This window comes from Fusarium verticillioides, chromosome 2 (assembly GCF_000149555.1).
Source record: "Fusarium verticillioides 7600 chromosome 2, whole genome shotgun sequence".
Lineage (NCBI taxonomy): Eukaryota > Fungi > Ascomycota > Sordariomycetes > Hypocreales > Nectriaceae > Fusarium > Fusarium verticillioides.
In genome coordinates, this window is record NC_031676.1 from 246208 (window position 1) to 266162 (window position 19955).

General features: G+C 47.5%; 8 protein-coding genes across 8 annotated transcripts; 6 read left to right on the forward strand and 2 right to left on the reverse strand.

Annotated features, from left to right (window-relative positions):
• Nucleotides 1–178: 178 nt before the first annotated feature.
• FVEG_15757 (hypothetical protein) lies at nt 179–984 on the forward strand (the record flags this gene model as incomplete). The annotated part of the gene is made up of 3 exons (XM_018904949.1): nt 179–556; nt 613–807; nt 859–984. The coding sequence occupies 3 exons, from the start codon at nt 179–181 to the stop codon at nt 982–984; spliced, it is 699 nt and encodes a 232-aa protein (XP_018751115.1).
• A 125-nt stretch (nt 985–1109) lies between these two features.
• On the forward strand, nt 1110–2358 carry FVEG_05887 (hypothetical protein). Its single transcript, XM_018894115.1, has 2 exons — nt 1110–1698; nt 1743–2358. Exons 1-2 carry the CDS (start codon nt 1293–1295, stop codon nt 2138–2140), a joined length of 804 nt encoding a protein of 267 aa, XP_018751116.1. The 5' UTR covers nt 1110–1292; the 3' UTR covers nt 2141–2358.
• A 454-nt stretch (nt 2359–2812) lies between these two features.
• Nucleotides 2813–5863, forward strand: FVEG_05888 (hypothetical protein; the record flags this gene model as incomplete). The annotated part of the gene is made up of 1 exon (XM_018894116.1): nt 2813–5863. The coding sequence occupies one exon, from the start codon at nt 2813–2815 to the stop codon at nt 5861–5863; it is 3051 nt and encodes a 1016-aa protein (XP_018751117.1).
• Nucleotides 5864–9604: 3741 nt separating this feature from the next.
• FVEG_05889 (hypothetical protein) lies at nt 9605–10495 on the forward strand (the record flags this gene model as incomplete). The annotated part of the gene is made up of 1 exon (XM_018894117.1): nt 9605–10495. One exon carries the CDS (start codon nt 9605–9607, stop codon nt 10493–10495), a length of 891 nt encoding a protein of 296 aa, XP_018751118.1.
• A 419-nt stretch (nt 10496–10914) lies between these two features.
• Nucleotides 10915–12100, forward strand: FVEG_05890 (hypothetical protein; the record flags this gene model as incomplete). Its single annotated transcript, XM_018894118.1, has 3 exons — nt 10915–11256; nt 11357–11579; nt 11622–12100. The coding sequence occupies 3 exons, from the start codon at nt 10915–10917 to the stop codon at nt 12098–12100; spliced, it is 1044 nt and encodes a 347-aa protein (XP_018751119.1).
• A 1941-nt stretch (nt 12101–14041) lies between these two features.
• Nucleotides 14042–16195, forward strand: FVEG_05891 (hypothetical protein). The gene is made up of 2 exons (XM_018894119.1): nt 14042–14558; nt 14600–16195. The coding sequence occupies exons 1-2, from the start codon at nt 14418–14420 to the stop codon at nt 16076–16078; spliced, it is 1620 nt and encodes a 539-aa protein (XP_018751120.1). The 5' UTR covers nt 14042–14417; the 3' UTR covers nt 16079–16195.
• Nucleotides 16196–17718: 1523 nt separating this feature from the next.
• Nucleotides 17719–18264, reverse strand: FVEG_05892 (hypothetical protein; the record flags this gene model as incomplete). Its single annotated transcript, XM_018894120.1, has 1 exon — nt 17719–18264. The coding sequence occupies one exon, from the start codon at nt 18262–18264 to the stop codon at nt 17719–17721; it is 546 nt and encodes a 181-aa protein (XP_018751121.1).
• Nucleotides 18265–18792: 528 nt separating this feature from the next.
• FVEG_05893 (hypothetical protein) lies at nt 18793–19757 on the reverse strand (the record flags this gene model as incomplete). Its single annotated transcript, XM_018894121.1, has 2 exons — nt 18793–19428; nt 19476–19757. The coding sequence occupies 2 exons, from the start codon at nt 19755–19757 to the stop codon at nt 18793–18795; spliced, it is 918 nt and encodes a 305-aa protein (XP_018751122.1).
• Nucleotides 19758–19955: the final 198 nt, after the last annotated feature.

Below are 19955 nucleotides of genomic sequence, written 5' to 3' on the forward strand. Positions count from 1 at the left end.
AAGGCTTAAAGAACGGTGTTGCCGAATTGCGGCTTACATGATCGGGATACTACTACATGAAAATTCGTAAAGTTACCATTAACTATCACAGCATAAGAAGATGACAGCCCGCACACATAATTCCACTTGAATAGCCCGAACCAAGCTAGTCACATCCAAGACCCAATACTCAACCATCATGGACCTCAGTGTACCCCCTGCCTACGAGTCATACTCGAACCGGCTCGACCCTCATGACGAAGTCGACGATGACTACGGTACAAAGACATTTCATCCGGTCTCCGATCAACATGTTCTCCTCAGGAGGCGTCGTGCGCGGAATAAGCGTCGGGGTGCTTTCGATATCGTCAGACTCTGCCTGCGCATCTTGATCCTTTTACTCGATCTGAGTATTCTGAGTTTACTTATTCATGGAGTTAATGTTTGGGATAAATCCGGGAGTAGAAATGAGGATGGCTGGAGAGCGGTCAACATGTTCTCGACTTGGTTAATGCTGGCAATTGCAGTATTTGCATCCTTTATCCAGGTAATAGCCATAGCAGCTCATCTCAGCCTTGTGAGTTTATAAAAGACCACCTAAAGCCCTTTCACAATATTCTAACATCAGGATAGCCCCAATCATTGCGTGACGGCTGGGTACATACTGTCGCCGTGCTGGCTAGCTCTAGTACTGTGATTGCAGCTTGGGTCATTGCAACTATTTACCTGATCATCGACAAAGAAGTGCTTCAGAGTAACAGTGACCTATGGTCTTGGTCATGCCAGAATAGGTCGCGGCAAAGCTGGGCAACTCTATGTATAGAACTGGTAAGAGAATCCTCGGGCTATTGGTATTTAACCATTACTGATACTGTCAAGTCCTATACATTTATTGCCAGCCTGGTTGTTATAGTCTTCGAGATCGCTGGCCTAGCTTTATATATCATTTCGCTGAGGGGGGTGTATATTGTTGGAAAGTATAGCAGGGCTAGCACAGTCTATTAGTAGCCAACTGCTCTATGGGAATAATTATGCTGGTAGTTTTACGTTGGTGGTGGGTGGTGATCCTGCTGCGCCTCACGGCCCGCACAGCCACGGTAAGGCAGCAGGACCAACAGGACGAGGTACCCTGTATAAAACACGCAGAACCCACTCGCTTCTAGAAGGTTTTTGGTGTTCTTTTAACGTTAACAAATGACGCTATTCCCAGCTTGAAGCGATACATTTCCACGCAACATTAATTTTCACACAGCCCAACACACAGTATTTCTCATCATTGAGCATCAGCCCTCAATTTGTAAATTCATTTCAAAATGTCTTCTTCCAAAGCCACAGACACTCCCACAGAAATGCCCGAAAAGGTTCCCGACCTCCCCCCATCATTCCAAGAAACAATGGCCTCATCACCGCCAATGTTCCAAACCCAATTCGCCTGCATGACCTTCAACATGTTTGACCGCATCCGTCTCATCAACTTCACAGAAGCAGAAGTATCAGCCATCAAAGAAGTCGTTGCAGCACGATGGCCAGCTGGTATCTCACATGTGCAGCCCTACGGGGAGTCAATGGAGTTCAGGCTTCGCGGAAGGCCTTGGCTGCATAGGTCTGGTGGGAATGATGATTCGAGGAGATTGATGTTGAGAATTCTGGAGAGGTTGTTTGATATGGGGTGGGTGTTGCAGGGGGCTATGGAGATTACGCTCAAGTCTGAGAGCAAAGGTATGTTCTCTGACTATTTTATATGAACTTAACTAACATATCAGATTCACTTATCTTTAGAAAGCAAGATCCCATTCCACCGCCGTGCGACTGGATCTGCATATCATTCGACAACAGCGATAAACTCAAGATCATAGACTCACCACCCAAAGACCTCACAGACGCGATCTTACAGATCTTTGGTCGTCATGTAAGACGCAAAGAAATCACATCTGACCGCTTCAAGGCACATCTTGCAAACATGCCATGGAATCCTTCAGGGACAGACACTGTCCAAACGAGGATCATACTGCTCAAGTTGATTGAGACGTTGGAGAGATGTGGATTCACGATTTATGCTACGATTGGGTCGAAGGGGGAGGATGAGGAGGGTGCCCAGGATTTGTTGGTATGCCAGAGGGTGAAGGGTTGGATTCCTGGGGCGCCGATATGGCACCGGTAGATTTTATATTTGTCCTAGTTCATCTTCTTAACCAGGCCACGAGCAATAAGCTTATCTGTTGGAATTCTTCGCTTCTTCTTGTCCAAAAACATCTCGCGTCTCCGTTCCTTGTTCCGCTCGATGTCGGCTTCAACTTTACGGCGCATGCTCGCCATCATCGTTTTGATTGACATGTCTATCCGCAAATTAGCTATGAATCTCATAATACAGTGCATGGATGACTTATTCTTGATAGCCCATTCAACGCGTCTGTATCGCAGCAGTCTGAGAAGAGAGAAGGCGTACTGGCGGAAATGACTGGAGGTCGGTCAGGGAGCCAGTGGTCGTCAGGATCTCAGGATATAGCATCCTCGAAGGTGAAGAAAGGGTGTCAAATAAACTCAGTAAAAAGATATCCTAAATTTCTGCAAATTTACCTAAGTCTTTTTTATCAGTTAGGATCAAGGTCCTAAGTTTTCTTTCCTCGCCTAGAGCTTTAGTGTATTTCAAGTCCGTGTCCGTGTCCGTGGCGCAGTAGGAAAAGCGGCCAGAAATGCAAGGATCACACTCCGCAGCTAGAAATCCTACGGAACTCGGCAGATATAAGACCAGCCAAAGCCCCTGGTTTTCTCTTTAAACCTCATTTTCTATCTCACTTCAGTTCGGATATACACGCTAGGAAACACATTCATAATGGCGCCGAACCTAAAATCAGTCGTTTCCAAAAACATTCGCGACCATACCACAAGAACAGTACTCAGAAAAGCCCTAGAAGAAAGAGATGGAAAGATCCTGGACCAATCACCAGAGACTGCGGCTATGATCCGTGATTGGGAGAGTCTCGGCGAGAATAGGGGAAGACAAAGTCTCGAGACTGTCGATAAGGCCATACAAGAAAAGAAACCAGATGTTGATAGTATGGCGGATAAAGAGCTGAGTCGAATCAGCATCCATATTTCTTCCGTTGAGGAAGAATCTGGAGACCAGTCGGATGAGAAAGTCAAGGACGAGGAGACGGCCAAGTTTGATCAGTATAAGCATCATCAGTTTATACAAAGATGGGGGTTGTTTCAAGACTCTGATGGCCGTGATGAGGAGTGGTTTATTCCTGATCCTCCTGTTCTTGAAGAGACGGATGCTGAATATTTGTGCGATATGTGTCGACACATTGATTTCAGGGTGCTTCTATCTCAACGAGGTCTACCGGGAAATCAACTACCAGGACAGTCCCGCATCTCTGTGTATGGCATTCCCAAGGTCATGGATGAGGATAGCCATTGTTCCTTCTGCAGATTGATCCGGAAGACGGTTATTCAGGATGGGATACTCGCGGATGTTCGTCCTGATGATTGGCCAGGGATGCAGTTGAGTATCAGCACCTTGGACGACGGGCCGGAGTTTGCTCTAAGGCTGGAAGTAGAATTCTCGGATCTTGACCATTCAAAGGTTTCAAGATTTGTGATACATCCAGTGCAGAGCGAGAGGAGTCAATCAAAGCCTCTTCAGGGTCTCGTGGTTCAAAATGACGCTGCTGATATACTCCGCCTTCGACAGTGGCTTCAGGCTTGCAACAAGGATCATAAATCAACAGAAACAGAAACAGACTCTACTGAATACCTCAAACCTCTTATGAGCACACTGCGAGTCATCGATACGATTGACAACTGTGTGAAGGAGGTTCACATACCATGCGAGTATATCTGTCTTTCCTACGTCTGGGGAACTGGAAGTCAGACACAGTATACTACCCAAACAAAAGACCAGCTTAGCAGACCTGGAGGTCTAGGTAACAGCGTCGAACTTCCGCAAACTATTATTGATGCTATCAAAGTCACGAGAGAGCTCGGTATCCGCTATATTTGGATTGATGCTTTATGCATCACGCAAGATGACAAGGACGATAAAGCTAGGATTATTACAAACATGGGGACTATCTACGCCAATGCTATGCTTTCAATCATGGCTTCGTCCAACGTCAACCCCACCGATGGACTACCAGGCGTTGGAGTTCTTCGATCAAAAGAGCAAAGCATCGAACAGCTCCAGGGACTCACTCTTGCCGTCGCATTCCAAGATGCCAGACAAAGATATTTCGATATCGAAGATAACCTATGGAACACTAGAGCGTGGACCTTCCAAGAACGAGTCCTCTCAAGACGATCAGTTTACTTTACCGACGCTCAGATGTGCTTTGTTTGTCCCCATGGAGCCTGCTTCGAAGACACTGTTCCTGTCTCTGACCCAATTTCATACACGATCACGCCTTTCAATGACCATCTCCAACTGACATCTCGAGTCCACAGCCTATGGATGCGTATATGGTCAGACCCAACCCAGGCCGCGTATGTCAACAAAGCTTTCGCAACAGAAGATGACATGACGATTTTTATCGGCGAAGATCCAACTACCGGCGAAGCTTCAGAGGATGGTGCTCCGTTATACAAATCAAAGGCTATCCCGAGCTCGGATACAATCAACGCACCTCTTATCAAGGGGTATACACTCTGGGAAGCGTACGCTCACGCTGTCGATGCTTATACAAAGAGAAACATGACGTGGCAGTCCGACGCCGTGAATGCCTTTATCGGTATTGCAGACCTTATCCGCTGCGGCACAAATACCAAGTTCTGGCACGCCATGCCGGAATTTGCTCTCACAAGATCTCTCTTATGGTATCCCAGAGAACCCCTTTCTCGAAGACGATCACCAGATGGAAAGATTTTGTTTCCCAGTTGGACATGGGCAGCTTGGCAAGGGCACGTTACATACCGTGGCAGAGGTTTCCATAACGCTGTGTGCTATGCCCCAGTCAGCATGATAATGTGGCTTAAATCAGCTACTGTCGACGAATTCATGGAGACGTTTGTGCAAGTGGAGAGAACCCAAGAGGAAATAGACGAGAAGAGACGTCAAGCTGAGAATTCGCGCCTATTGCTGCACAAGACTGATCTTTGGTCGCTTTTGCATATTGACTGCTACGAGCATGGATGGGCGGTTGAGCACAATGAGGACCGAAATGAACATCTCTTTATGCATGAGGCGTATCCGGGCATGAAATTTGAGTTTCCGATTAATCTTCCTGACGAGCCTATCGTGGAGTTGCCCTTCGAAGATACCTTGTACTTCCGTGCCAAAGCGGTGTCGGTTCGACTATGCGAGAAGCCCTCTGAGTCGTATTTGGCGTCACCTATACAGGACAACTTCATCCAGATAGGAGTCAACGATGAAGATAGGTCAGCCAATAACCGTCGACCGTGGCAGCGTATCCTCTACCATCAAGGCTATCGCGCTGGGAGCTTGAGTCTCAACGTTTCGCTTGAACAGCTCAAAATCCCTTCGACGGCTGAAGAAGTCCATGGTTCTCCAGTAAAGTACATCCTCGTGGCCATATCTCGCGACAGTCTCTCATACGTTGCACCTCCACCCATCGGATGGGAGATGTACTGGGATGGTGATCCGATGAGAATGCAGTATGAAATTCTCCAAGAAGAGTGGCTGCAAAGAAGACGCTTGCCTGATACACCTGATGAGAGCGTGAAGCCAAGTACTGAGAAGGTTAATGAGACTGGTGATCCACGATGGGATATGGGTCGGTTTGGAACTACCAGTGTTCTGGATGTTTGTAATGTGCTCTTGCTCAGAGAAACGAGGGATGGGATATCAGAGAGAGTTGGCGTTGGGAAGATCAATTACTCGGCTTTCTTTGCTGCGAAGCCTGGGCCTGATGTGTTCTATTTGAGATAAGTTGGTCTAAACTCATCAAAATTGATCTAAATTCCTCAAACCATCATCCTTAGATTCAGGGAGTTTGTCATTGGGACTCTTCGCGTCTTCCAAGCGACGAGAGAGTCGGGGAGGCCGCTGTAGGTAACGTCCTCCTTCTCCTGGATCCTCAGCTCACAGGTGGCTTCAACATTTCGGCAAATATTCGCTAGAATTTCTTTGATAGACATTGTTTTGACTTCTATACACAAATTACTTTGAATGCTCCGACGCATTCTATTGCAACGCCCGAGAAAGAAAATCTACCAAATGTTGTGATTCAGGATGCGGGAGGGGGCCAACTGGCTGCAGCTGAGGATGCATTATCTTCGCTGGCTCATTTCGTTGTGCCAGCCATCTATTTTCTCATACGGCGCCTCTTGGTAGGTGGCTCCGAGGCTTCTTCTTCTTCGTTCACCTCCTCTCTGATTCGGCAATGGCATTCTAGTAACTAATTAGTATAAGGCTTTTAGATAATACATAAGTAGGTATAGGACTTATAATACCTTCAATGGTTTGCAAGTACGGCCATTGACGGTCTTGATTTTGGACGCAGAGTCCAGGAGGCTACTATAAGTTACCTCCTCCTTCTGCGTCTCCTCCTATTCGGCTTGATAGTACGACGGATGTTGACCAGGATTTCTCTGATCGACATTGCTTGTATATCTATATATAACTTAGCTATCAATACGCCATACAACGCGCTAGACTTACCGGCGGCAGTGATTTTCGGTCGGCCAGTGGCCAAACTGTTGGGGTCAGAGTCCATCTCCTCGTTGGGATATGTTTCGTTAAAAAGGAAAAGTACTGAATACGGCAGTAGACAAAAGAAGATGGCCCTGGCGTTAAAGCTAGATCTGAGAGGAGTCTAAACATGAGGTTGTGAAGAAAACTGGCCAGCGATGCCGAATGAAAAGCTTGTCGCGCTTAGAGGGGCAGTGAATCAGGGACGTTCTATCTACAGAGTTCCTGTCACTGTCTCCCAGTTTCACCACGCAAAAGCCTCCCCAGGCTCAGAAATATTCAATATCACGTGTTCAAGCATCGTGTCGTTTTTCCTTCTTTTACTTCTTCAAATTTCTGTCTCTCTCTTTTTTTATCTCTTAAACAAACTCCGGGAACGAAATGGCTGCTGCTCCTGGTTCGACTCTCACCATCACTGGGCCTGATGGCTGACCGCAGCCCGTCTCTCATTCCCCTTCCTCCTACGGCAGCAGAGTTGGCCTCGGCCCCTTTACTAAGGTCTGGTGTCTTCTTGCTCCCTGAGGAGGCTTTATGACAGCAATTAAATATTGGAGCTTTAGAAATTAAATTGCCCAACATATGAAGGCCGATATGTGCGATGATCCATTACTAATGACCTATGTCTGCTATGGTAACGGGCTTGACATATGTCCAAGAGGTGTAAGATGAAACAGCAGTACATCACAAGAATCTTGAATGGACATAAGTCTACGAACCGTTTAGCAATAAATTCAGCCCAAGGCAACTAAATTTCAAATCTCCTGCATCCTATTAGCTGCTATCGAACTCAAGCTCAAGAGCGGCCTCTTACTTCCACTATGCCTCTATGAATCTTCACATAGATGCATCTTGTAAGTGGTTCTCTGGTGAAGGAAAAAGCTTATAAATGAGTCACAGATGAGGCCATTAACCTAAGTATAACAAGTGGCTGAGAGATTTTGTTATGAGAATTGACTTCCTATAGGAAGCTTAACTTTTACTCGGCAAATACTCCTCCTTTTCTTTGGCGGACTGTTTTACTTGACGGAAAGTACTATTCAAATGACGGCAGTCTATCATTTGCATATGATTATTCAGTATTTGGATCTACTAGAACTTGGTGGTAAGCTCATTAAGACAGACCGATATAAAGCCAAATGGCGTGTGAACGATCGTTTTGAGTTCCAACAGCATACAAACTTCACCAACAGGGGCTCATGACTGAAAATAAGGACATTAACTTTCAGATAAATTCACATAGAAATCACAAGGGAGTCTAACAATTAACTCACAATATCACTTTATAAATATGACTGCACTCCCAATATTCACGGCTCAAACTTGTTCCTCAAGTATTCACCAAACTCACACACCAATTTTCCACCCCTCACAACCTCAACTAGCAACCATGTGTGTAAATACAATGACACATTTCACCTGTACATGGTGCAAACAGCTCTACGACTCACGCATGGAACAGGTCATATGTCACCGTGCCCAAGATACTTTTGGCTCCTGCGGCAGGATGTCAGGCGCGAACAAATCCGTTCATAACCTATTTTGTCCAACTTGTCCATCGGAGAAGTACAAGAAAGCATCGTATCGCGATCCAAAATGGAGTTGGGAGTTAGAGAAACGCAGATTTTGATGGGTTGGACATCTACTTTCTACTACGTTGGCCCTCTTTTCAACACATCGTCTCTATACGATGCATCACCAAGGGCTCTATTCTCAAGTCGTCGAGATGTTTTCAGCTTTTGTGTTCCCCGATCTGGCAACAAAGGAGAACTAGCGAAGCTACCTTGAGCAACTTTTGACTATCGGTCGCTTCATCTTGACACTTGGCCGAGTACCATGTGGTACATGTCAAAGGTCTGCATGGAGCTGATGCTATTGTTGCTATACACTCCAGAACTCCGAGAGCACACATCATCAAGAATCTTGAATCAGTTTTCACATAATCAAAATTACAGCTGCTAGCCGCAGGCCGTCAAAGCAGTAGGTCAAAAATACGACTTGAGAAACGGAAGAAGCTGATTTTCAAAGAGATCGCGGCCACAATTTTCAGCTTCTATGGACTACGGGTTTGATACTTGGAGGCATACAAACAGACCTTATTCCACAAGACAGCGAGAAGCATACGGTGCACCAGCACTCTGCCTGATGAAGATGCCGTTGCTGAAAAAAATGGGACATGAAGGCCATATTACTGGACGATGGATACTCAGGCACCGAATGGCACTACCAACAACAGGAGGAGGCTGATAGCCATGTATGTTTTTCTATCAAACTTGTTGCGAAGAAGACAGGAGAACTCTCTTGTGTCGTATCGAAGAAGGGCATTTCGATGTATTGATTATTTATGCAAGTTGATCCCGTTTCAAAAGACTTCTTTCGATTGCACACGGCATATTTAAGGTTATTAGACTACGCTTTTCATTGACTCAATGATAAGATTGATTTGTCGTGGATTTTAAGAATGCTTTTGCTTTGTGAATTTGCTATATCTCTTGGGCAGCTGTGTGGGCATTTGATAAGCTACCTGAGCTGTATCTGTGAGAGTGTCACTTTGAATAGTAGACATGATAACTTATGAGTGCATCGCGCATTTGCTAAACATCAGGATTCAGAGGATCTCAAGAGCTTGAAGTAAAATAATCAAGTTCCTGGACACAACGTCAGCATGAACATCTATGTAAGTATATGGACCTCCGAACCAATGTTCAGAGCAAATGATTTCAAGTAAGATTTCTAAAGAGAGTATTTTTTGATATCGGTATAACGTTAACTTAAGTAATGCATTGGTTGAAGTAGACTAACTATGCTTACTATTCAAGTCATTAATAATAATGTTCCTAGATCTGACGTCACATTGTTGTATCAGGAATGATAGTACATGTCAACCACAAGGCGTACAGCAATAATAAAACATCACGCATTATTGTGACTTTAATGTTATGTTATCATCATCAATTCGGCATCATTCAATTCGAAACAGCCATGTCACTCAAAACAATTAAGATACGGACCTTAGAAGTCGGATACTATGACCACGGCCCATTATCAGGCTGGCCTGTCCTTCTATATCACGGCTTCCCATACGATATCCACGCATATGATGAAGTTGTCCCAAAACTCGTCTCCAGCGGTGCAAGAGTCATCGTTCCCTATGTTCGCGGTTATGGTCCAACTCGCTTCCTCTCAGATTCGACCATGAGGAGTGGTCAGCAAGCAGCACTTGGCTCAGACGTCATCGAGCTCATGGACGCTTTGGACATTGAAAAGGCAGTCCTTGGCGGCTTTGACTGGGGCGGTATGTCTGTATGCGTTGCAGCTGCACTCTGGCCCGAGCGTGTCGTTGGACTCGTTTCATATGCGGGTTACGACATTGCCGATCTTTCAAGTTATCAAAAGCCTTTTGCGCCGAGTTTGGAATGTGTTTGTTGGTATCAGCATTTATTCCAACAAGAGCGTGGGATAGCATGTCTGACAGAGAGTCGACGAGATCTCTGTCGAATTCTGTGGAAGCAATGGTCCCCCTCTTTCAAATTCTCAGAATACTTTTACAACCGAACTGCAGACGCTTTCGATAATCCTGATTTTGTGGATGTTGTCATTCATGCTTACAGATTCTGCTTCGGTAACGCAAAAGGCGACCCAGCTTTGCAGAAGCTGGAGGATGCTCTAGCTGCTCAACCAAAGATTAGCGTTCCGACCATCACTTTAGATGGACGACAGGATCCTTTGAAGCCAGGGGGTACTGCTGCACATGCTGAACATTTTTCTGGTCGTTATGAGAGGAGAGAAGCTGATGTTGGGCATGCGTTTCCCATGGAAGCCCCGGATGAGTTCGCAGATGCTATCCTCATGATTCATAAGTGGGAGACTTAGCACTTGGAAAATGAGATGGTGCAAACAACGAATGTTTGTGAATCATTAGCGTAGAATAAGGTAGCAGCTCGGGCTGTTATGTGGACAGTTGCTATGCTTCCTGAGGTGTGTTTAGGAGAGTGTTGTATTGGGTTGATGGATCTTATGGTTGATGCTTGCATCGTGCATCTTATCTCGTACGGGCCCAGCAAAAAAGAAATGCTTTGTATTTTCGCAGTATTGAATATCGGAGGCCAACGGTTTGATGCTGCATAACCATTTCATAACTCAATACAGGCCATGCATAAACGAGGGCGGCCTAGCCAATCAAGCAATGCCCCGCATTTGAGAACTAACCTTAGTTGCAACAAGATAACCTCCACTGTTTGGTAGGCTGTGCTTCCTTTTATCAAAGGCCTTGCGGTCACAACAATACGATCATGGCCACAGTTCCTCCACCTCCTCATTCTCCTCACAGAGATACCCGAACTCGGGCTTCCCAGGACGTAGCAGCGCGAGCGATATCACCTACACCAGCTCCGCGGGAACGCAGCCGTGCAACATCTTACTCTTCTGCAGGATGTGAGTACAGAAACGACAATCACGACTACATCGAGGAATCTATAGGCATTTCTATTCATGCCGCACTAGCAACTCTGATTCACAGTGAAAAGTTCTCAGACATGACCATCATCTGCGGAGACCGTCAATTCAAGACCCACCGCGCTGTTGTATGCACGCAGTCTCCTTTCTTTGATAAAGCACTGAGCGGCGACTACATGGTGCGTGCAATACACTCGGTTCTGTGAAGCTATATAACCTCTCGGCAACAGGCCTCAAGTGCAAACAGCACGTCTTAGGCTAATGTATCATGATGTTTAGGAATCTGGATCACGGTCTATTGAATTACCGGAGGATGATCCTGATGTCGTGGAGCGGTTTCTCGAGTTCTTGTACACCGGTACCTACACCGACAGTGTGAACTTTACCTGGGGAAAGCCCTCTAAAGCGGCGTTGCTTGATCCTGAGACTGTTATTCAGAACTTGCAGCAGCCGGCGTGCGGATCCCAAGGAGAGGATATGCCGTCAACCGAGGAGGAGGGAAGTTAAGACGGAAGTCAAGATTGGATTACTGATGACGAGCCAGATGAAGAATACAATGAATACGACGAGCGAGCGGGTAGTCCTTCAGACAACGGCGACGTAGCGGGAGATGAAAAATCCGAGCTCACAAAGGTGGCAGAAGCAGTTGCAGAAGGTCGTCGGCAAGAAGGACTAAATCAGCTCGCCGAACTACGCAACGACATGACACTACCTCTCCGGCTGTACGTCTTGGCAGACAAGTACGATGTGCCCGCCCTTCGACTCCTAGCGCGTGATCGATTTTACCGCGCCGTGGAGCTCGTTTGGGAAGAGGCCGAGTGTTTTCCTGACGTGGTTGATGAGTTGTATCAGACCACGCCGCCAACAGACACTGCGATGAGGGAGATTGTATGCAGACTTGTGGCGGCTGTGATCCATGTGCCCAGGGTCAGAGATAAGATGAGGAATGTTATGGTGAAGCATGGGGATTTCGCTGTTGGGGTCATGGAGTATTCTATCCATCTGCACACGCTTTTCGTCTGAAATAGGGGAGGTGACAACTTAGAACCTCTTTTCCAAGTGATGCATAAACTTACGAGAGTTAGCATATCTTTGTAAGCCTTTAGACTATCTGTTAGAAGTCCTTAGACCAGTTGTTTTCGCATCCTGATTTACCTCAGAAGTTTTCTTGCTTCCTGAGGATGATTAATCTGCGCAGATATGAATTTCAGTGCATGAGGCCTTGGACTAACAAGGATATTCAAAAGCATTGCTCAAGGCGGCCGAAAAACCTATTGCGTTCATGATCAGTTATTGCCCTTATCTTTTTCGAGTAATTCTATCCTGCAGTCGAGACTCGAAATACCTGATATCGTGAACTGGGCACCGGCTAAACTTGCTTGTTGCCCGGCTGCAAAGCTGAAAGCTCGGCTATTACCCAAAATCGACAAATATACGTGGCAGGGTCACCATCTCGCTATGACATCCGTTACCGGGCGAGGCTATGCATGTAAATCCTTCGACTAGGCATTCATCTTGGACGAATTACAATTGCAGGATTTGCGTATTTATTGGGGATTTACGTATAGCGTGTACCAAGTTACCAACAAGCAACTGACTAGGCTCGTCTCCAGCTCCGCTATGAGTGAAGCTTTTAAGGATGACGATCCATGTCTAGGACTCTCACTCAGTAATAAGCATACATCAAGAACATGCCAAGAATAGCAGGATTATGAACCCTTTCGTGTCATAACAGGGCGCTTGTGATGACATTTCGCCCGACTCCGGTCCAGCTCCAGCTCAGCCCCAAATTTTGGTCCAAAGGGGAGTCAGCCCCACCAACCACGGGCGGCAAACTCGGCAGCCAAACACACAACGGTCAGAACAGCGAGGCACGCCCAAAGAGGAAGTGTCCGGTTTTAGTGGTCGCGTGTGTGCGATTACGCGGTGGCCGTTTAATTTTCTCCCCTGGCGCTGAAGATCTGTCGTCATTTTTAGCTGATCGTCACCCTGCGCCTTGTAGCAGTCGCAGTTCCAAAACAGTTCTGGAACCGGTTCTCGCATCGCCGCGGGCTGCGACAGACTTTCGTCTCTCATTGTCAGGAGTAAGAAAGAAATAAGAAAGAAAACAAGCATTGATAAATTACTGCGCCTCAAAGGGTCCGTCGGCGACCGGAAGTCTCATGTTCGATATGTACATGGCTCAATAGGGCGATGGATCTTGTGAGATGGCGCTGGTGGTGGCTCAGATTTGTTTCATTTCTGGCCAGTCAAGTGTTTTGCGTTTTGGGCTCTTCAACGTGGCTTGCTTCCAGACTCAGGGGGGTCTGCTTACTTGTCTTGGATTATTTTGTACCTAATAGATTACATGAGTAAGAAAAGTCTGCGCGCCGTCAGCACCAATGTAATGTTCCCCTGATAATACATAATATCTCCTAAACGAGTTTTTGCGGCCGTGCTGAGAAGGAATGTTTCACCGTGGTACGTCGGCTTGGGGGGCCGCGGGTTAGCGGGTGGAGTTCTCTAGCACTTTTAACTCGGGGATTTGCGTTCTGGTGCAATCTCGATGCCAATGCTTGGTATTGCAAATTAAACAAGGTTATGACCTTGGAACGGCAATCTTGGCTGACATTTACAATGAACTTATCAATCAGAATGTCAGGAATCCACTAAATGTCAGGAAATTCTACAGAGCGAGTCTCATTGTCTTTTTGGCGCTGCCATTGTTTTACGGAGATCATCGAAGCGGGAAATGCCTTGGAGGATTCGAGCTGTGCTAACTTCGGTTACGGCACCAGCCCTAGCAGTTGGCTCTGGCGAATCACGGCGCCTCCCACTCAGATGATCTGTCTCGAATTAGCGTGCTAGCGTCGAGGATGCCGTGTTCACAGTGCCTGGGGGCCGCAGGGCGCAATGTACCTTTAATATGAGCCTCTCACCGACAAGATACTCGAGCGACTCGATAAGATTAGATGCTCCACTGCCCGGGTTTATAGTGGAAAGAGAGCTGCAGCTACCTTGTCATGACTGCCGTGGACCGGAGTGTCTTGTGCTTGTCTTCCCTCCTTGGCTCGCTCGCTCGCTCTGTCTGCCTTGTCGCTTGTCCACTTTCAGCCCTCCCTTCAACATCCTGCTTTTTCTCTCTGCTCCTTTCATGTGTGGCATCCTTCTTGATTGTCGTCTGTCCATCCTTCATCGGTTCTCTTTTGGTATATTGTTCCACCACGGCCCACTTATGTCTCTCCCTTAACCCTGGCTTGACGTTCTATCCGAAAACCTCGTTTCTTCTTGTCCCCTGATATTACATTCCTCTCTCTTTCTTCACTGCCTATACATACATTTTCCTTCCTGCCCATGACATATGCCTTCACACATTGCCCTCCCTGGCGCTGCGCGTCCTCGCCCTAGATTTCGTGTCAATGGTTCAAATTGGAGATGGGTCAAGAAGGGTTCGACTTTGCTATTCGCCTTGTTTGCTTTCACATTTACAATCTACTACTTAGTATGTACCTTCTCCTCTACTGAGCTCAAACTGACCATCAGATCCATAATGATAGTATCTGGAGGCCAACGGGTCTCATATTACAAGACACCTTGGTCACCCCCGCCAACATCTCCTCGGGGGAAAGAAAATTCGTTATCGTTTTACCCGTCGACGATTCGAGTCCTGATCTCTGCAAGGTTGTCAGCAGCGCCGTGGCCTTGGGGTATCCCGCGCCTGTAATTGTCAATTGGAAGAAGGATTTCCACACCGAGGCCGACGGTATTGGACCTTCGCAGCTCGGAAAAATCACTGGTACACTGAATTACCTACAATGGGCGACAGGGGATGAAGTTTCGGAGGAGGAGAAGCTGGGCGAGGATGATCTCGTGCTCATGCTGGACGCACACGATATTTGGCTACAACTACCTCCGAGCGTCATGATGCACCGATACTACAGCAGCAACGAGCGAGCGAACCGACGAATTGCAGAGGAATATGGCTTCTTTGACAAGGAATTGATGCAGCAGACCATCATTGCCGCTGCGCAGAAAGGCTGCATCGCCCCACGCGACAAGATTTCGAACCTCTACTGCAACGACGTCCCCGACAGCACCCTCCCCGAGAACGTGTTCGGCTTCTTCACCGACTATACTGTATCGCGATACAAATACATGCGCCCCAAATATGTCAACAGCGGCAGTTTCATGGGTCCCGCAGGCGACATGCGACGATACTTCCAACGTGTCAAAGATCGCATGGACCAAGATCTCCTTGAGGTCAGGTCTGCCGAGGACCTCGCTGGCGACCAGGGTATTTTTGCCGAGATTTTTGGCGAGCAGGAACTTTGGCGCCGACAGATCAAGCAGGACGACTTTGCTGGCGACAACCCCGGGAAAGAGGCTGCGCTTTCTGCTCGAACCGAATTTGAGTATCACGTCGGCTTGGATTACACACAAGAACTGTTCTATCCAACTTGCTACTCTGACTACGGCGGTGCTTTCGTGTCACTTGACGACCCCTCTACGATTGCCAAGGAGTCGAGCCAAGCTGGCGTTTCCCCCCCTCGCGTAGGTGGTGTGCCAAGCGACATTTCCAAGGCCGAGGCTCCATTTTCTCAATTGGATGATCATGATGGTAGTTGGGGTGACGTTTCGCTGTATGTGGACTTTTGGACGACCTCTGTTCCCGTCGCGATACACCATAACGCCTGGAGAGATGGATTAAAGGCCCGCCGATCGACATGGTGGGATAAGACGTGGTACTTTCCCCAACTGCGCAACCTAGTCGAGGCGCACATGACAGCAAACACAACAACACCATTAGCGAGCATTGCCGCCGAAGATGGTAACCTGGAGGTTTGGTCATACGGCGCAAAGACCAAAGGTAGCGCGTCGCTACTGTTTGGTAAAAACAAGGACACAAAGGCTTGGGAATTGAGGTCGACAGATTGGGATACAATCTGTAAAGCCAGTAATGAAGCGGAGACGGAGTCGCGCTGGTATGATGAGGTATTCAGGGATGGAAAGGGATTACTATAGAGGTCGCTCATGATCATTTGGCTAGGAGTTCATTCATAGCGTGTGTTTTTTGAACCATTCATGACAGATACCAAATTCATTAGACCATTGTTTGTCGTCAAATATGTATGTTTGCATGCCTTGTGCAACTGAGGCTTTTGACAATCGAGATTTGTGACACATGGCCAAGAAATCTGCGTTACGACCCCAACGTCTGCCAAGATCCCTTTCTTGGCTGACGTCGGGGAGGGGATGTCCGCACTAGGCAGGGATCAGCTGTACCTGCATCGGATGCTTCTAGACCCAGCTCAGGCCCGGAGAGTTTTTTCTGGCTGCTGGTCTTGGCGATGGGCTACGCCGTCGGGATCTACGCGGCGCCATCGGCAGTGGTTGGTATGCATAAGAGAGTTTGGTAGCGGTAGATATGAGAATGATGAACGGGAGGTTATCGCCACGGAGCGGGAGGGAATGTACTGAGGGTCTGGATTGTTTGTCGGGCGGGACGGATCGAGTGAGTGAGGCATTTGGGCTGGTATAGGGTGAGTGAGGTGGTTATAAGGTTTCAGATGAGATACTGTGGCTTGAAGATGGAATTACTAGTCGTGAATTAAACCTTTCAACTTATTATCATATTGCCTCTCAACGTTGTTTCGCTGACTTGTGAGTTGCGATGCCTCTTTGCCAACTCATCAAGTTGGCTTGACCTCCAACATTTGGTCATCATCTCCAAGCTCACTTCAGGCCCGCCACAACTGAAAGCCCAAAAGTTGGAGAGATTTAGCAAACTCGTCTTAGTTTCTACCCCCAAATAAGATAATGCCTGTTGCAAAATAACGCAGCAGAGCGTACTCGTCTTTGCTCCTGTCTCTTGTCAAGGTCGCACAGAGGAGCAGCGCGTTGGCCGGGATGTGGACATGGACTTCCAAGCTACTGCCCGATTTCTGTAGTTGCTCTCAAACAGGCTTTAGCACATATCGCATCTTGATGTCGAGAATGCCCTGTGACGCCATGTCGACCTGCGGAGCATAGCCAACTATCAGAAATCCTTCACTAATTCTAAACTCCAAGTCCCTAGTAACTAGCGCTGGAAATAGATCGCGGTAAAATGTTTTGAAAAAGACGTCGTTGAAGAATGGTTTGGTAAGGCTTCCGGCGTCACACTAGAAATCCAGTATTCTGACCAGCTGATAGTCTTTGAACCACTCGCAACGATGTGGAGGGAAGATTGGCGCCTGACCGAGATAGCTATTGATCACAGATATAAGGGGTGGTGTGATTATTTGAGTAACAGATTTGTTTATCACATCTTACGAACAAAAGTTTCGACAAGTCCCATTGGGCTTTTGACACGGATATTACTCAAGTATCTGGCCTCATTGTCAGAAAATGAATCCTTCTTCAACGTCTCACAGTACTCAAGCTCCAGCAAATGCCGAGTGCTGAAGCATCCAAAGCGCTAAAGTATTTCTGGGAATATCACTCCCGTTAGTAAACATGCCTCTCGCCATTTTTATCAGCCGCCCTGATAATGTAGGGAAAACTTCCCACAACGCCCCCCTTCCAGAATATTTTCAATTTCAAACGTTGTTGGTTTCAGTCCCAGCGATAAAAAAACCTGACCAACTCCAGAGTACCCAGTAATGGATCCTTCAAAGACTGGTTTAAGAAGCCAAAGTCGACTTCACCAGGTCAATCGCCCTCCCGACCAGGTCACGGTCATCCTTGAACGTCAGCCTCTCCAATGCTGCATCGTAACTAAGGAATTCCACGCCAAACTTGTCCTCATGCGGCCCAGCGGGCCTCTCTTCATCAACAACGGCCACAAACCACCAAATAAGCTTCATCTCCCTCTCCCTCTGCCCAACCCATCGTCGGGCTTGTACAAGAATGGGCTCGCACGCACCCTCGAAGAAGCGTGCCTCATCGGACACATCCTCGCTTCCTGCATCAGGGGGACACACCCGTGAAAGCATATTGAGGGGCAACAAGCGACACGGAATACCAGTTTCTTCCGTGGTCTCGCGAATCGCTGTGGCTTGCCTCGACTCGTGTAGGTTGCGGCGACCCTTGGGTAGAAGATACTCATTACGCTGCAAATGGCGTATAATGCAGATCTCACGCGTCGAGAGGCGGAATAACACAGTTCCTGCGCTTTCCACGAGGTGATCTGCAGTAAAGCTCTCTGTCTCGAATCGTGAGGTGGTCATGTTTCTTGGTAAACGAGTAGTTCTTTTTCTCAAGAGACACGGATGAATGTAAAGCCGACGTTTTCTTGTGTGAACAAAAGTATCAGGTTCAAGATCAGGGAAGAGAGAGATGGGATCATGAACAAGAGAACAGGCTTTTGGGAATTGGACTTTGTTGCTTTTTTAAGGCTTGCTCTACGCACTGAGTTTCTGCCTTGGGGAGGCAAATGCAGGAAGCGGGGTTTGTCATACCATTGAGCCAGTGTGGGGAGTATACATGTTTGATTCTCAGAAAGCCACCCGTATAGAGGAACGAGTCTCATGTCTGTCAGTGAACTTATTAGCTTTCTAGATACATAGAAAATCCCGTAGTGATGAGTTACGCTGATAATTTTGCTTCTCGAGGCTGGAGTATGCAGGGAGTATAAAGGTGAGCTACTGATTCGAGCAGAAGTCAATGTATAGTTTTAGTTCAAGACGAGTGAGCTTCATTAAATATCTTTTCAAGACTGAGCTCCCGTATTCCTCTCACTCCAGGCGGGCCAGCCCTTATCTAGAATTGCCTCTAGGCTCAAGCATGTACTTCGCAACACCCTCATCGAGAAACACCTGCTCCCCCTTGACAACCATCATCCTCTCCTTCATCCGATCCCCATCCTTCTTCACACAAATCAACTTGCACAGCGCCCTCCACAGCGGAGTATTAACCTCTTGCGTAGACCCATACACATCCAGCACAACGTCCTCAAACTCCTTCGTAGCCTCCCAGTCGGTCCACGTCCTATTGACCCAGCGGTTCTTGCCAGCCGTATAGAAGCGGTCCTGGCAGAGGAGCTGAAGAGCAGGGATGTTGTATGTCTGGGCCATGATGAAGAGATGCATGGCGAGGAGTATTTCGTGCGGCATGCTTGAGGGTGAGTTGGCTGTGGGTGCCGTGGCGGGTGTAGTTGACAATAGCCTATTTGATCGTCTTACAGGGCGCTCTGGCACACTGTCCTTTACAGTGTCTTTTTCGATAGGGCAACGTGGATAAGCGGCAAGTCTGTCTTGAATCTCCTTCGCTCTCTCAGCCTCATCCGGTGCCGCGGTCATTTGGGCAGTGTACGTTCCAGTGTAGAGAAACTCGAGTAAATGTTGAAAGACTTCGGGGTCTTCATCCAGAGTCACGCTCCTAATGGTGCGCTTCTGCGAAAAGTCAGTGAGAGCATGCGATGGCGCGAGAAACCACATACCTTAGGCGGGGTTGTGAAAGCCTCCCCAAACCATTCGCACTGCGTACACACAATAGCACGATGAACCTTGAACTCTCGACCGCGGCAGACGATCGATATATCGGAGTAGGCGCCATCCCAGAGAAGCTTGTAATGAGAAGCGCGTATCGAGGAAGTGCAGAGATCATCCACGGCGTATGGCTCTTCAGTATCCATTTCTTTAAAATTATCGCTGATATGAGTCTGAGGCGTAAAATACAGCTCGGGATCGATGCTAGACATAGGAATATTGTTCTGAGCCATGTTGAGAAGATGCCCGAGCTAGTGATGAGATGTTTGTTTGTTGTGAGATGAGGGAGAGGAAGAGGTTTGCAGCAAACAACAAAGTTGAGTGAAGGATGTGGGAAGAATGATTATTCAGAGAAGCGACTACCCGCAGCAAATCACGGAAGTCGTGGGAAGTAGATGCAGGCAAACGATAAGGATGCCACTGCCCGTCAC